At 55.7% G+C, this 13,520-nt stretch overlaps 1 protein-coding gene across 10 annotated transcripts in view; it reads right to left on the reverse strand.

Moving 5' to 3' along the window:
* ARHGAP27 (Rho GTPase activating protein 27) overlaps positions 1–13,520 on the reverse strand; it is a 30,662-nt gene that overhangs the window by 4,478 nt on the left and 12,664 nt on the right. For 8 of the 10 annotated variants that reach the window (XM_070394709.1, XM_070394708.1, XM_070394705.1 and 5 more), the window contains 6 exons: positions 2,261–2,686; positions 1,915–2,097; positions 1,591–1,671; positions 1,416–1,499; positions 1,034–1,101; positions 442–532 (listed from right to left, as the gene is read on the reverse strand). In XM_070394709.1, the coding sequence (XP_070250810.1) occupies positions 442–532; positions 1,034–1,101; positions 1,416–1,499; positions 1,591–1,671; positions 1,915–2,097; positions 2,261–2,686 (933 nt within the window). Of the gene's footprint in view, positions 1–441; positions 533–1,033; positions 1,102–1,415; positions 1,500–1,590; positions 1,672–1,914; positions 2,098–2,260; positions 2,687–7,130; positions 7,271–13,520 lie in introns of those variants that run through there. The other 2 variants (XM_070394711.1, XM_070394710.1) reach the window with 1 other exon arrangement.

Genomic DNA, 13,520 nt, shown 5'->3' on the forward strand with positions numbered 1-13,520 from the left:
TCCACCAGGCCCCCTCGGCTCTAGTGACAGGATGGGGTCACAGCTCTGGGAGAAGGGGGCCCAAGGGTTTCTGGAACCCAGAGATCCTGGAACTTCTTAATCACAGAACCTACGGGCTGGTGGGTCCTTTGCTGCCTGCCCTCCCAGGAGAGGAAAGGAGAAAAGTGCGCAGCCCCCATCCCTGCAAACAGGGCACCTAGTCCCCAGCTGCCTGCCCAGGAGGCTGGAGCTGTCGGCCCTCAAGGACAGCTCCCCATGCCCAGGATGGCTGCAGGTGCTGATCCCGGGGTAAATCTGCTGTTGTCTTTGCCAAAGGCCTGGCTCGCTGGACATTTATGTTCCACTGTCTCAGAACTGGCCTTTGACAAGACAAATCAGGTAAAGACCCGCAGGAGTCAGGAGCAGGTGGGGTGGTCCCTGCCTTGGGGGCCTGGGCCTCACCAGGCCAACTGCAGCTGAGGTCCTCGAGTCCTTGAAGAACGTCAGGATGCCGCCCTCCAGCACTGTCCAGGAGGTACTCCAGTGCTTCTTCCTGGGTGGGGATGGGGAGTGGGGAGTGGCAGAGCTTGGATTTGGCCCTGGGTTGAGGCCTCCTTCCCACCCCAGAGCAGGACACAGAGCTTAAGAACACAGCTTGGGGCCTGGCCAGAGTGGCTCGACGGTTGAGCGTCAACCTCTGAACCAGAAGGTCATGGTTCGATTCCTTGTCAGGGCACATGCTCGATCCCCAGTGGGGGGCATGCAGGAGGCTGACGATCAATGATTCTCTCTCATCATTGATGTTTTTCTCTCTCTCCCTCCCTCTCCCTTCCTCTCTGAAATCAATAAAAATGTTTTTTTAAAGAAAAGATCACAGCTTGGGGACACCCAACTTTTAGAGGTGGACTCCCTTTATCTCTCCGTGCCTCAGTGTCCTCACAGGACCTCTTACAAAGTTGCTCTGAGGATGAACAGAGCCTGGCATGGGGCAGTGCTCAGCGAATGTCGTCACTAAGGCCCACCCTGCCCTCTGTGGGGGCAGAAGGGCTCTCACCGGACCCGCTTTCCCTTGTCCACTGTCTTGGTGCGATGGAGCACGCCTGCCTTGTCCAGGGTCTTGATCTTAGAGAAAGAAGGGGAAAGAGGAGGCAGTGAAGGATGTGAGCCATGGCGGACCGAGGCTAGTCTCCCCCTCAGCCAGCAATGCCCCACAGGCTGGGCCTGGACCTCCACTGAACCCTCTTTGCTGCTGCTGATGGTGGGGTACCTGCTCCCACAGCAGCAACAGAGATTTCCTCCCAGCTCCCAACCCGGCCCACCTCTGGGCCTGAGATGACCCAGATCAGGTTCATCCAGCCCAGGCTAGTGCTGGAGCTTATGGGGAGACATGCCTGGCCCAGTTCCAGACCCCAGGACCTCCATGCCCCTTTCCTTACCTTCTCCTCCGGAGGGCTGGCCTGGGCTGGGGTCTCACTGTCTTGGCTGGATTTGAGGATGCTTCGAGGGGCAGGAATTGGGATCTGGGGAGAAAGACACTGTCATATATAACCGCCCCGCGCCTCCCCCCGCCCCGCCCCCTCTCCTTAGGGCTCTCCCTTCTCAGTCAGTTACCTGGGGCAGATCCCACCGAACAGAGGAGTCTTTGGGGTTGTAGAAGTAGGGCTTCCCATGTTGGTCCTCCAGCTTCACCCACTGTGGGGAGAGGGAAGGTCAGGGCTGCCAGTGGCCTCAAGAGAGGAGAAGAAAAGGTTCCCTCTAACCAGAGCCCAACATAGACCCAAGGAGTCTGGAGGGACAGGTGCAGGTGACACAGTGCCCTAGGCTGGCTTGGAGCCAGAGCAGGAGCCGAAGTTCAGTGTTAACGGGAGCTACTAGTGAGGAAGGGCTGGAGGCGTGTCCCTGAGACTCTCTGGGCCCACATGTCTGTTTCCCTACCTGCTCTTGGGTAAACTGGTTGGTGTAGAGTGTCTGCCCCTCCGGGTCCACGTGGCATGACCAGCCGGGAGGTGTGACAAAAGGAGAGGCCGGCCCGGGCTCACTGCAGGAGCCCGAAGAGCAATAGTCCTCCTCGGGATAACTGGTCAGTACCTCAGGGTAGTCCGTCTCAGGGGTGGGAGGCTGCAGGGAGTAAAAGACTGGGTCAGAGGCCCCTCAGAGCCAGCCCCACCCACCACTGGCCAGGCACCGCCCCTCACCCCAAGTTCCCAGGATTGTGGGGAGGAGGAGGGGTCAGAGGCCTAGGAGCCAGCCCCGCCCACCCTGCTCAGGCCCCGCCCCTCACCCTCTGGTCCTTGGGGCTGCCGGGGCTCAGGCCTGGCTGCATCTTCAACGTGTTGTCCTCGTCGTCCTCCTCCTCCTCGGGCTCTTGGGCCTCCTCCTCCCAGATCTTGTCGCCTGTCACCGGGTTGTAGAAGAACACCCTGCGGCTCTCCTCATCCCAGTACTGACCCCACTCAGTCTCGAGGCTCTCGTGGCTGCCCACAGAGGACAGGGAGTGGGCCGGGCTGGTGGCGTCTTCCGCAGCCTCGAAGGGCGAGTCCCAGGTGGTCACGCCCGTGTCTGGGTTGTAGTAGTAGGGCCGCCCGGTGTCCGCGTCTGTGTGTGTCTCCCACACCTGGCCGGGTCCGGGGGCCGCGGCGGCAACAGGTGAAGTGGCCGGAGGCTGTCTCTCTATGTTCGCGTACACAGGCTCTGGGGTTTCATCCACCTGCGCAAGAAGGAGACAGGTCAGTTGCGGGTCACAAAGTCTCGACTGGGCCACTTGCCACCTGGGCAACCTGCAGCAAGTCACCACACCTCCCTGCCTCAGTTCCCCCAGCTGTGAAATATCTGCCCTGCCGTTCTGGAAACTGTAGTGAAGAGAGAATGAGGAAATGTTCTTGAAAGTGCTTTGTAACGTATGAAATGCCCCAGATAAGGTGGGGCAATGCCATGAATTATCTACACTAATAAAAGAGAAACATGCAAATTGGTGTCACTCTGCTACGTCCACCAGCCAATCAGAGTGACTATGCAAATTAACCCAGTAAAGAGGGTGGTTAATTTGCATATGCAGGCGTGGAGTGAAGACTGAAGATTGAAGATTGAAGAGGCTTGGCTTCTCCGCTGCGGCCAGAAGAGAGAAGCCAAGCCTTGCTGCGGCCAGACCAAAGGCCTGGGTCCCGGGTGCCAGAGGAAAACCGGTGCCGGCAGCCAGGGGAAGGAAGGCCTATTGCATGAATCTCTTCATGCAATGGGCCTCTAGTTTATTAATAACATATTGATAACCGAACTCTCCCAGCTGTGCACTCACAGAGGAGAATCAAAGGTTGGGCAGAAACAGAGAAATGGCCTGGGACACACCCCTTCCCTGTCCCACTCAGGTCATATGGGACCAGGGTCTTGCTGCCTTCTACATCCCTCCCTCCCTACCTCCCTCCTGGCTGGGAGCGCTCTGGGGCCAGGATCAGTACTGCCTCTGGATTTGGGATTAGAAGCTCCTGGATGTGGGGTTTGCAGGCCTCTGAATCGACTCCAGACATGGAAAACACAGAGGACAGCCAGATGGGAGGGAGAAAGGAGGGGCAGCCCTAGCCCGTTTGGCTCAGTGGATAGAGCATCAGCCTGTGGACCAAAGGGTCCCGGGTTCAATTTTAGTCAAGGGTGAGTACCTTGGTTGCAGGCTCCTCCCTGGCCCCAGGCCCTGGTCAGGGCTCATGTAGGAGGCAACCAATCGCTGTGTTACTCTCACACTGATATTTCTCTCTGTCTTCCCCTCTCCCACTCTCCCTAAAAATCAATGGAAAAATATTCTTGGGTGAGGATTAAAAAGAAAAAAGGAGGAGGGGCAAAGAAAGGTGAAACCCCCCTCTCCCCACAAAGGAAAGTGAGGCGGGCTAGAGGATTCAGTCACACAGAAGATAAGCCTGGTTATGCTTAACAGCCTCAAGGCTGCCTGCAGCCTGGCAGGGCAAAGTCTAAGCCTTTAACAGGCCACCAGAGGCAGCCCATCGCCTGCCTGTCTTCCACCTTATTTCCTGCCACTCCTTGCTCCTGAGCTTGAACTTTAAGCTCCTGTAGCACCGCCCCCACCCTCTCTGCTGTGTCTCTTATAGGCCTCAGCTCATTCTCAGCCTGCCTAGGCCTCTCCCCACCCCTTTTTCACCTGGCTGACGCCTAATCCCTTAGGACTCAATTCAGGTGTCAGGTTCAAGACCTTTCCCCAAAGTTTCCTGTGTGCCCACCACAGCCTTGCACCCTCAGCCCATCAGAGGGGTAGATAGCGACACTCTCAAACCCCAGGCAGCAGAATAGCACAAGATTAATACTGTTTTCTAAGAATACAAAATGCTACAAGGGAAAGAAGATTTCAAGATGATAAACTTAGCACAGTTCCAATATTGTGTTTTTAGAAACAGAGGTATAATTATAGGGATTGGATTTGTTTTATTTAGTTTTTTTCTTTAAGCTTTTAATCCTCACCCTAGGATATGTTTAGAAAGAGGGGGGGTGGGTGGGGGGAGAAACATGATGTGAGCGAGAAGCATTTACTGGTTGCCTCCACTATGTGCCCTGACCTGGGATCAAACCTGAAACCCAGGTATGTGCCTTGACCAGAAATCAAATCAGCAACCTTTTGGTGTATGGGATGACACTCCAACCAACTGAGCCACCTGGCCAGGGCCAATAAACTTAAAATTTATTTTTTAATATATATTTTTTATTTTAGAGATGGAGAGAGAGAGAGAGAAAGAGAGAGAGAGAGAGAGAGAGAGAAACATCAATGATGAGAGAGAATCATTGCTTGGCTGCCTCCTGCACGCCCCGGTGCCCCCCCTCACCCCCCACTCACTGGGAATTGAGCCTGCAACTTGGGCATGTGCCCTGACTGAGAATTGAATTGTGACCTCCTGGCTCATGGGTCAATGCTCAACCACTGAGCCACATCCTCTGGGCTAAACCTTTTTTTTAAGTCTAGAAGTTTCTCTGTTGCTGCGAGACCTTCACTAAGCTGTAAACTCAAGAGGGGAAGCATGTCCTGCTCAAGGTGGCCTCTCCCTGAGCCTTAGGTGCCTACAAAAACACTCACTTGTCCAACAGAGATCTCCTACTCTGCACCAGGCACGGTTTCAGGCACTAGGAATGCGGCAGTGAAGAAACGGACACAAATCCCTGGCCTGGCAGCCTGCACACGTGTGCAAATGGCGGGGGGAAGCAGGGTGATGTAAAATGCACAGCATGTCAGCGATGGTTGCTGCTAACAAAAGAACGAAACCACTGCCAAAGAAGGGGGTGTGGCAGTTGTACACAGGGTGGCAGGTCCCAGGCACTTAGGGGGCAGGGAGAGCTGGGTGCAGCAGTTCATCACTCCTCTCCCTCCCCTACCAGCTCCTGCACGGCTGAGACCACCCTCCACCCCCTTCTCTTTTCTCTCCACTCACAACAGCCCTTTTGTGGCATCTTGTATTCCAACCACACCGGCCCCCAAACACAAAGGCACCTTCCTACCTCCGTGCCTTTGCTCCAGCCATGCCCTCAGCCTGGAACTCCTGGCTCTTTCCCTGCCCAGCCAAATCCTGCTCCTCCATGGAGCTCCGCTCACAGGCCTCACTGGGCGAGGCTTTCTCCCTCCAGAGAAAAGTCTAATCTGCTCTCTCTGCTCTGTTGGGGCCTGACGGCATGCTGCCTTGGTGGTTGGTTCGTTGTCCACCCACCTACCTCCCTTCTCTGCCCCTAAAGGCATGAGTTTCTTCAGAGCAAGACTCAGTGACTATAACTGACCATGGTCACCCCGAAGTGGGTGGTCCAATGCAGATCCACCCAAAGCACTTCCTGCTTGAGAACACAGGTCATTTCCATACCAGACTTCAGCAACAAGCACACACCTGACCCTGCAGGAGAGACCGGGCTTAGCCTTGAGCAAGAACTTCCTGAAAACGAGGGTTCAAGCAAAGGAACCGGACACACCTTGGGATGACAGGATGGAGGCAGCAGAGGAAGGTGAACGGCCAGACACACCTGTTGTGCACCCCAGCTAACCCCAGGACAGGGCGCATGGGCAGTGGACCAGCCAATAAGGAGCCAGGCTCTTTGGAGCAGGGATCTCCGCCTGGTGAGGCTGCTGGACTTGGCTCAGAGTCCATGGGAGCCTCAGGCTGGTGGAGCTGATGGGAATCTTGCATAAGGAACACTCCCCGCAGGTACAGAGGAGACCTGGGCGGTACAAGTCCAGGCCTCCAGCATGACGGGGCTGTCATGAGGAAGAGAAGATGCAGAATCATACTGTGGGGCTCCAGACTGCAGATCGGAGGTTAAATGGGGGCAAGGCAGTGTCCCTTTGAAGGGAGCACCTTCTATGGATGGGGGCTGCCCCAGGAGGTAGTGAGGGGCCTTCACTGGAGGGCTGGAGGTGAGCAAGCAGAGCCCCAACCCCCCCTCCCCATCCCCGCCATAGGGATGTGGCAGTCCTGTGAGGAAGCTGGACTGCAGCAGCCCTGAGGCCCTTCAAACTCTAGAACTCTACAGAGCCCCCAGTGCTAAGACAGAGGTACTTTCCCTTCTGGCAGAGCCTCAGCCTGGATCAGGCCAACTCCTGGAAGCCAGGTGGGCCAGCCGCTCCATGTCCCCTGGCCTTCCCGGGGGAGCTCACCCGCCTGGGTTAGAGCGGGGCCTGCCATCCCCACCCCCAACTCCTAGAGGCCCAGACAAGACCCAGATGCAGCCTGTCTAGGACACCAAGGGCTCTCAGGGGCCCAGTCACAGTCATCAGAGACACAGGGACACCTAGTGGGAAAGAGGAAGTGTCCTCCCGCCTCAGAGGACGGAGCTGAGAGGGGCCCAGTTCTCACCACACTCAGAGCTCCCAGCCCCCAGCTCCTCTTGTCTTCAATGCCCACCCACAAGCAGGGAGCAGGCCTGCCTCTCTTCCCCCAGCTGATCACCACCTCTCAGCCTCTTTGCAGCCCCTCTCGGACGGGCAAGGCCTCGGAGAAGGAAAGAGGAAAGAAGGGAGGATTCCCAAGCTCCGTGAGACTCCCTGCTCCGAACCCCAGCTCCCCCCAGCTCTGGACAGGGCCAGGGATGGAGGTCCACTACTGGCCCCTTGACTCCATAGGCCCGTCTGCTATCCCCATCAGTGGCCAGGTTCAGCCCCCGATGCCAAGGTCCCCTACCTGCACCCGAAGGGCCCGACTCGGCCTCCTGGTCAGTTTGGCAATCACGTCCACCATCCTGTCCCCTCTGAGCTGCTGGGATGGAGCCCTGGGAAGCTTTGGGGGTGGAGCCACGGGGCACAACCCCGGGCTGGCACAGGGCAATAGGGAAACAAGAAGTGGCCTTGAGATGGTGGGAGGCTGAGCCTCCAGCCCATTTCCTGTCAGGGCTGCGGAAGTGCTGCATGAGGCAGGCTGCCTGAGGCCGGGTGTGTGTGTGTGTGTGGGGGGGGGGGGGGGGCGCAGGGGGAAGAATGGGGAGATTTTTGTGTCCAGGGACACCACTGGCTGCCTCACTCAGCTCTGATTATGGATAAGCTCTGACTCCTAGGCCCAGACACAGGCACAGAACGGGCTCCACAGAGGGCGCATGGGAGCAATGGTGGGGGAGGGGGAGGCTTCACAGATGGGGACAAGCCTGGGGCGGCTGGGTGTTGGGGCCTGAGCTGGCACAGGCAGGACAATGAGTGACCATCAGCTCCCTCAAGGCCCAGGGAGGGTGTGATGGGAAAGAGGAAGCTTTGTGCGGGTGGGTGTCTCAAAGAGGAAGGGGGAGGGGCAGATTGGTATCAGAAGAACCCGGTCTCTGGATGGGTTTCCAGCACGTGGAGGGCAGGAAGGATTTGACCACATCACCATCTACCCGCCTGACCGCCTCGGTCTGCCTCCGCGAGGCATGTGCCGCCTCCGCCACGTGTCCACCTACGTAAACAAGCTTGCCTGTGCCCCACCCCCACTCTCCCAACCCCTGGAGAAGGGGACAGGAACCAGCTCCAGAGCCCTACCCTAGAGCTTCCTCCTGGCCTGTCCGCCCTTGACCCTCTCATGCACAGCGGACACAGCACGTCCCCAGTGAGAAGCAGCAGCCCCTCCTCCCACCCCTTGGGGACCATTTTGTTTTCACTAATCCCCTCAGGGGTGCTTCCTCCCCAGCCCCAAGTGCCAGGCAGCACCCTGCCCGCCCGCCTGCCCGCCTTCAGGCTGTCCCGTAGGGGCTGTTCAGGTCCCAGTTTAGGCTCTGACCCCACCCTCCCACCCTGGGTCCCCGACTTCCCATCTCTTACTCTCCCATTTCCGTCATCTTCCTGCCCCCAGACCTGGCTCTCCCTTCTCCCATGTTCCCCAGGCCTCTCCTCCCCTGAACCCACAATGGGCTCAGCACAGAGACACCCAAGTAAGCCATGCGTGGTCTGGATTTGGGGTCTAGGACACTTGGGGAACCACATCCAGAGCAATTCTGGGTCCTATGCTCTACTCTACCCCAAAAACTCCCGGACAGTCTCCTGTGCCCCGGCTCCGAACCCCAGAAGTAGACTAATCCCTTCCCGAGAGCCTGAAGTCCTCACATGTGTCACACACATGACACACTACCGTACCCCACCCTGACAGAGACACACACACACACACACACACACACACACACACACACACGACAGGTCAACAAGAGTTATGGAGCCACGCCCAGGAGATGGAAACAGCTGTAAATTCCAGAGCAGCCAGAAACTCTGAGGCACCAGGGAGGGGCTGGGGTCCGGTAGGGGAGAGAGCAGAGGAGGGCAGGAGTGGGAACCCAGGCCTTCGGCTCCGCCCTGCAGGGGGAATTGGGAAGCAGGGTCTCCGTGTGGCAGGAACCTGGAGTGACAGTAGAGGGGGCTGGGACCAGAACTCCACCTGCTGCTTCCCACGGTAAGAGGCCTGGCCTGCATGGCGGGGTCCCCCAGCGAGCGGGCCCTGGCCCCACACTACAGCCACTTACCAAACCCACACAGTTCTGGCTGCTCTCGATGACGGAGGTTGGCTCCTCAGGCCTCTTGCCTGGGCTACTCCTCCCCCAGCGAGAAAAGGTGATGACCACAGTGGTTCCCCAGTGGGGTCCTCTTTTCTCAACCACACCCTCAAGCCTTGAGAGGTGCATGGTGGGGGAGGGGACAGAACAAGCCAACTGCACATCATCCATCTCTCCAGCCCTCTGTGCTCACCCCTCTGTCCAAAACCCTCCCGGAAGGGTTGGGGCAACCAGAGCAGGTGCAACCAGAAAATCCTAGCAGGTCTCTGGGGCAAGAGGCAAAAGAAAGACCCACAAACCCTCGACTGGGGAGGGGACAGGACCTCCTCTGCTGACTGAGCCTGCTCCGTGCCATCTGGGCTGAGCGGAGGGAGCGTGAGGATGAATTGTGATCTTTTCCTCTGGAAGCTTAGCCGCGTGCACAGAACTGTCCCTCCCCTGAGCACACCTGCTCCAGAGCAGAGTCCGGCCTCACTCGGTATCCACCCCAGCTCCACCCATGTGCAGTGGGGAGGCTGGGTCACCTGCAGGATCCGGGTCCTCCAGCCTCAGAACCCCCGGGGACCCACGCAAGCCCGAGAGTCTGATGTCACCAGCCCGGGCAGGGGCCTGGGCCTTGCGTGTTGTGTGAAGGCCCAGGGGGCTCAGTGGAACCTTATCGCATGCAGGTAGCATGAGATTCCAAACACAATGGCCCGCGGCAAGGCTTTCCTCCTGGGTTTGGGGCAGAAGCTTCATTCAATCAAAAGGAAAGAGGAGAGGAGCAGGAGTCCAGCAACTTGTGTGTTCTCTGCCTCGGCTTCTCTCTGGACAACCTCTTGAATCTCTGGGCCTCCGTTTCTTTCTTTCTTTTTTTCTATTATTGTTCATCCTCACCCAAGGATATTTTCCCATTGATTTTTAGAGAGAGTAGAAGGGAGGGGGGGAGAGAGAGAGAGAAAGAGAGAGAGAGAGAGAGAGAGAGAGAGAGAGAGAGACATCGATTGGTTGCCTCCCGCACACACCCCAACAGGGGCCGGGATGGAGCCTGCAATTGGGCCTCGGTTTCTTTATCCAGAGGTTGGGCTGTCATTCTCTCCCGCTCACAGGCTGGTTTCTGTGAAATAGCCAGCAGCAGCCCGAGTTCCCACACCCACAGGACATGGGAAAGAGCAGGCTCTGCTCCCCGCTTCTGCTTTTCTGGCTTTGGGTCTTGATGGCTCGCCCTTGGCTCTGGACTCTGCCCGAGCCTTTGGGTGACTTCATGGGGCTGCCTGCCTAGCCTGCTCCTGGGGTGGAGCCCCTCATGACTCCCAGTCCCTGTGCTCTGAGTAAGGCTGGCAGCTCTCTGGCTGCTAAGCTAGGAGGAGTCGCCAATGGTTGCCAAGGAAGTTGTCAAGCAAAGGCTGTGGTGATGGCAGTCTCAGGGGGGTGGAAAGATGTGATGGCAGTGGTCCCCTGCCCACTCCCTCAAATGTATCTGATCCTGTAGCCACCATTCCTTCTCCCTCCCCTACGGGGGAGCTCAGGGTCCTCCTGTCCCTGCCAACCCAATGCCCAGCCAACCTCATTGCCTCTCACTTGCTCAAAAGCTGCCTCACCTCAAATCTCCAATCCTTCCACCTTTGTCCCTTTGGCATTTCAGCAAAGTCAAGGTCTCTCCATCTTTTTTTTTTTTTAATTGATTATTTTAGAGAGGGAGGAAGGAAGAGGGATCGAGAGATAGAAACATTGATGAGAGAGAAACATCGGCATTCGGCTGCCTCCTGCACGCGCCCCAGAGGGGATCGGGCCCACAACTCGGGCAAATGCCCTGACTGGGAATCGAATCAGTGGCCTCTTGGTTCCTGGCTTGACGCTCAAACCCCCTCACACCCCGCCCCCACTGAGCTAAACCGGGGCCGGGCAAAGTCTCTCCATCTTGAAAAGAGAAAGAATGCCTTTGGACCCAACTTTCCCTTCCTCCTTTTCAAAGCCGACTTCTTGAAGGGGTGTGTGTGCCCCACTGTCTCGCCATCCACTCACTCAACATCCAGCCCACTGCTCAGGCCTCCCACAACTTCCTTTCAGACAAATCTGGTCCTTGTCTGGCCTGACTCTCCCTGGTACTTAGTCCTCACAACCCTCTCCCTCCCATACTGCCTCGGACATGGCCTCTCGGTCAGCTTTCTCTTCCTCTATCTGCTACTTCTCAGCTCGTGGGGCCCACGCTCCTCTTCCTCTGCCATCTCCTCGGTGCTTTGGTGTCTCATCTCTGCTTCTCACTCGACTGTCCGGGAGAAACACAACTGACCTCATTAGGTTAACAACTCACAACTGCATCCCCAGGTTCAGCAATCCAACCTGGATGTCCCCGACACACTGAAAAGCTGCCTGCCTCAGCCTGAGAGCGTCTCCACCCGACTTGAGCTCCCCATCTCGGCATCACCTCTGTTGCTCCAACAGAGATCTAGAATCATCCTTGATTCCTGCTTCCCCTGGATGATCTGTCCCTGAGCCCTGGGGGTCTGACCTACCTAAGCCTCTCAGACCTACCACCCTGAGGTAACACAAGGGTCAGAGGAACACGGGGCACCGCCACGGGGAAGCCAACATTCCAGCTTAAAATAGACATTCTGCAGGGCAACCGGTCTGGTCTCTTTCACAAATCTCTGTCAGGGCAGAAGGAAAGGGAGCGGGTTGTCAAGAGAGACTTAAGAGACAACCAAATGCAAGGGATGGCCCTTGACTGGATCCTGGCTCACAGTGGCTGGGAGGAACTTGCTTTAGCTAAGGGGGGGACACTTAACTATGGCCTGGATCTTAAACAGTAATTGTTAAATCTAGGTAATATGTATGGATATATTCACTTTAATATTCTTTTTGCCCTTTTGCATGTTTGAAATTTTTCATAATAAAAAGGGGGAAAAAGAAACCCTTAAAAATTTTTTTTTTTTTTACTCTCCCACATTCTAAGTGTTATTACTACTCTATGAGGTATTCATTATTTTTTATCTGGAGACAGACTGGTCCTTCCAGTTCTCCCTTCCTCCAATCTAACAGAGACCAAGGAATTTCTCTTCCTTTAAGATGCAGCTCTGGGGCCAAGGGCTTAAACATGCCCTGTTTCTCCTCTTCTCCCAACTGCTACGCTCTACTGCCCAAGCCAAGCAGGGGCTGGGGCAGCTGGGTGGGCAGGACTGGCTAGCACAGGTCAGAGTGTCTGACACCTGGGAAACCCCAGGGCAGACTGGGTCCCCACATGAGACTTTAGGGTAAAGGCAGGGTAACCCTTGTACCAGACCCCCAGGAGCTGAAGGGGAGCTAAACACTCTCTGCCCTTGCCCAGACGGCGTGGCTCAGTGGTTGAGCGTCGACCTATGAACCAGGAGGTCATGGTTTGATTCCTGGTCAGGGCACGTGCCCAGGTAGTGGGCTCGATCCCCAGTGTGGGGTGTGCAGGAGGTAGCCTATCAACGATTCTCTCTCATCAATGATGTTTCTATCTCTCTCTCCCTCTCCCTTCCTCTCTGAAATCAATAAAAATATATTTAAGAAACAAACAAAAAAGGCCCCACTCTCTGCCCTTAAGGCTGGGAGCACGGAGGAGGTGGGGACAGGCAGAATCCCTGGTGGTATCTTGGACTGCAGGGGCCAGCGGAACCCTCACTCCTAGAGACCACCACCCCTTCTCCCCTCACCAGGTAGGTGACCCAACAGCTCGACCCCCGTCCTGTTGAGCAAACACACATAAACTCCACTCCTCCGACAGCCCAGTGGCTGGAAGGGACAAACAAGACCACCAAACCAGCCACTGCTCTCAGACCCCAATAAGGCAGGGACTCAGGACGTGCTAAAGACGCCTCGCTAATCATGGTGGAAAGAGGAATTTGTTGATCAGAGGTGAAGCAATTAAAGGTGGGTCTACATCTCACTCTTTTCACTCAGATATTACCCCCACATCCACCACCAAAGGATCAAAGATTTAGATTTGATAAGTGAAACCATAAAAATACTCAGAGGGAAACATGAGCAAAATTCTATATTTTAAAAAGGCCTTTGTGCCCTGGCCTTAGTGGTTAGAGCGTTGTCCTGTGCACCAAATGGTCAAGGGTTCGATTCCTGGTCAAGGGCATATACCTGGGTGGCAGGTTCAATCCCCAGCCTCGGTCGGGGTGCATGCAGGAGGCAACCAATCAATGTGTCTCTCTCACATCAATGTGTTTTTTCCCCCTCTCTCTCCCCTCTTCCTCCCTCCCACTCTCTCTAAAAATCAATGGGGGGAAATATCCTCAGGTAAGGATTAACAGCAACAAAAAAAGGCCTTCATAATAAAATAAGTGATTTACATATTTCTTATATAAATGTATTTTAAGAAAACTAGTGTGGCTAAAAATACCATTAGCAAAGTAGAAAGGCAAATTTGGAGGGGTGATTACAGCTCATGTCAAAGATAAAGGGCTATTTTCCCTAATATAGAAAAACTTCCTCAAAATCAATAAGGAAAAGACCAAAAACTCAATAGAAAAATGGGCAAAAGATATGAACAGATCATTTGCAGAAAACAACAACAATCCTTAAATATATGAAAATGCACATTCAAACTA

The sequence above is a fragment of the Myotis yumanensis genome, unplaced genomic scaffold (assembly GCF_028538775.1).
Source record: "Myotis yumanensis isolate MYYU_CA2020_CCGP unplaced genomic scaffold, mMyoYum1.0.hap1 SCAF_16, whole genome shotgun sequence".
Lineage (NCBI taxonomy): Eukaryota > Metazoa > Chordata > Mammalia > Chiroptera > Vespertilionidae > Myotis > Myotis yumanensis.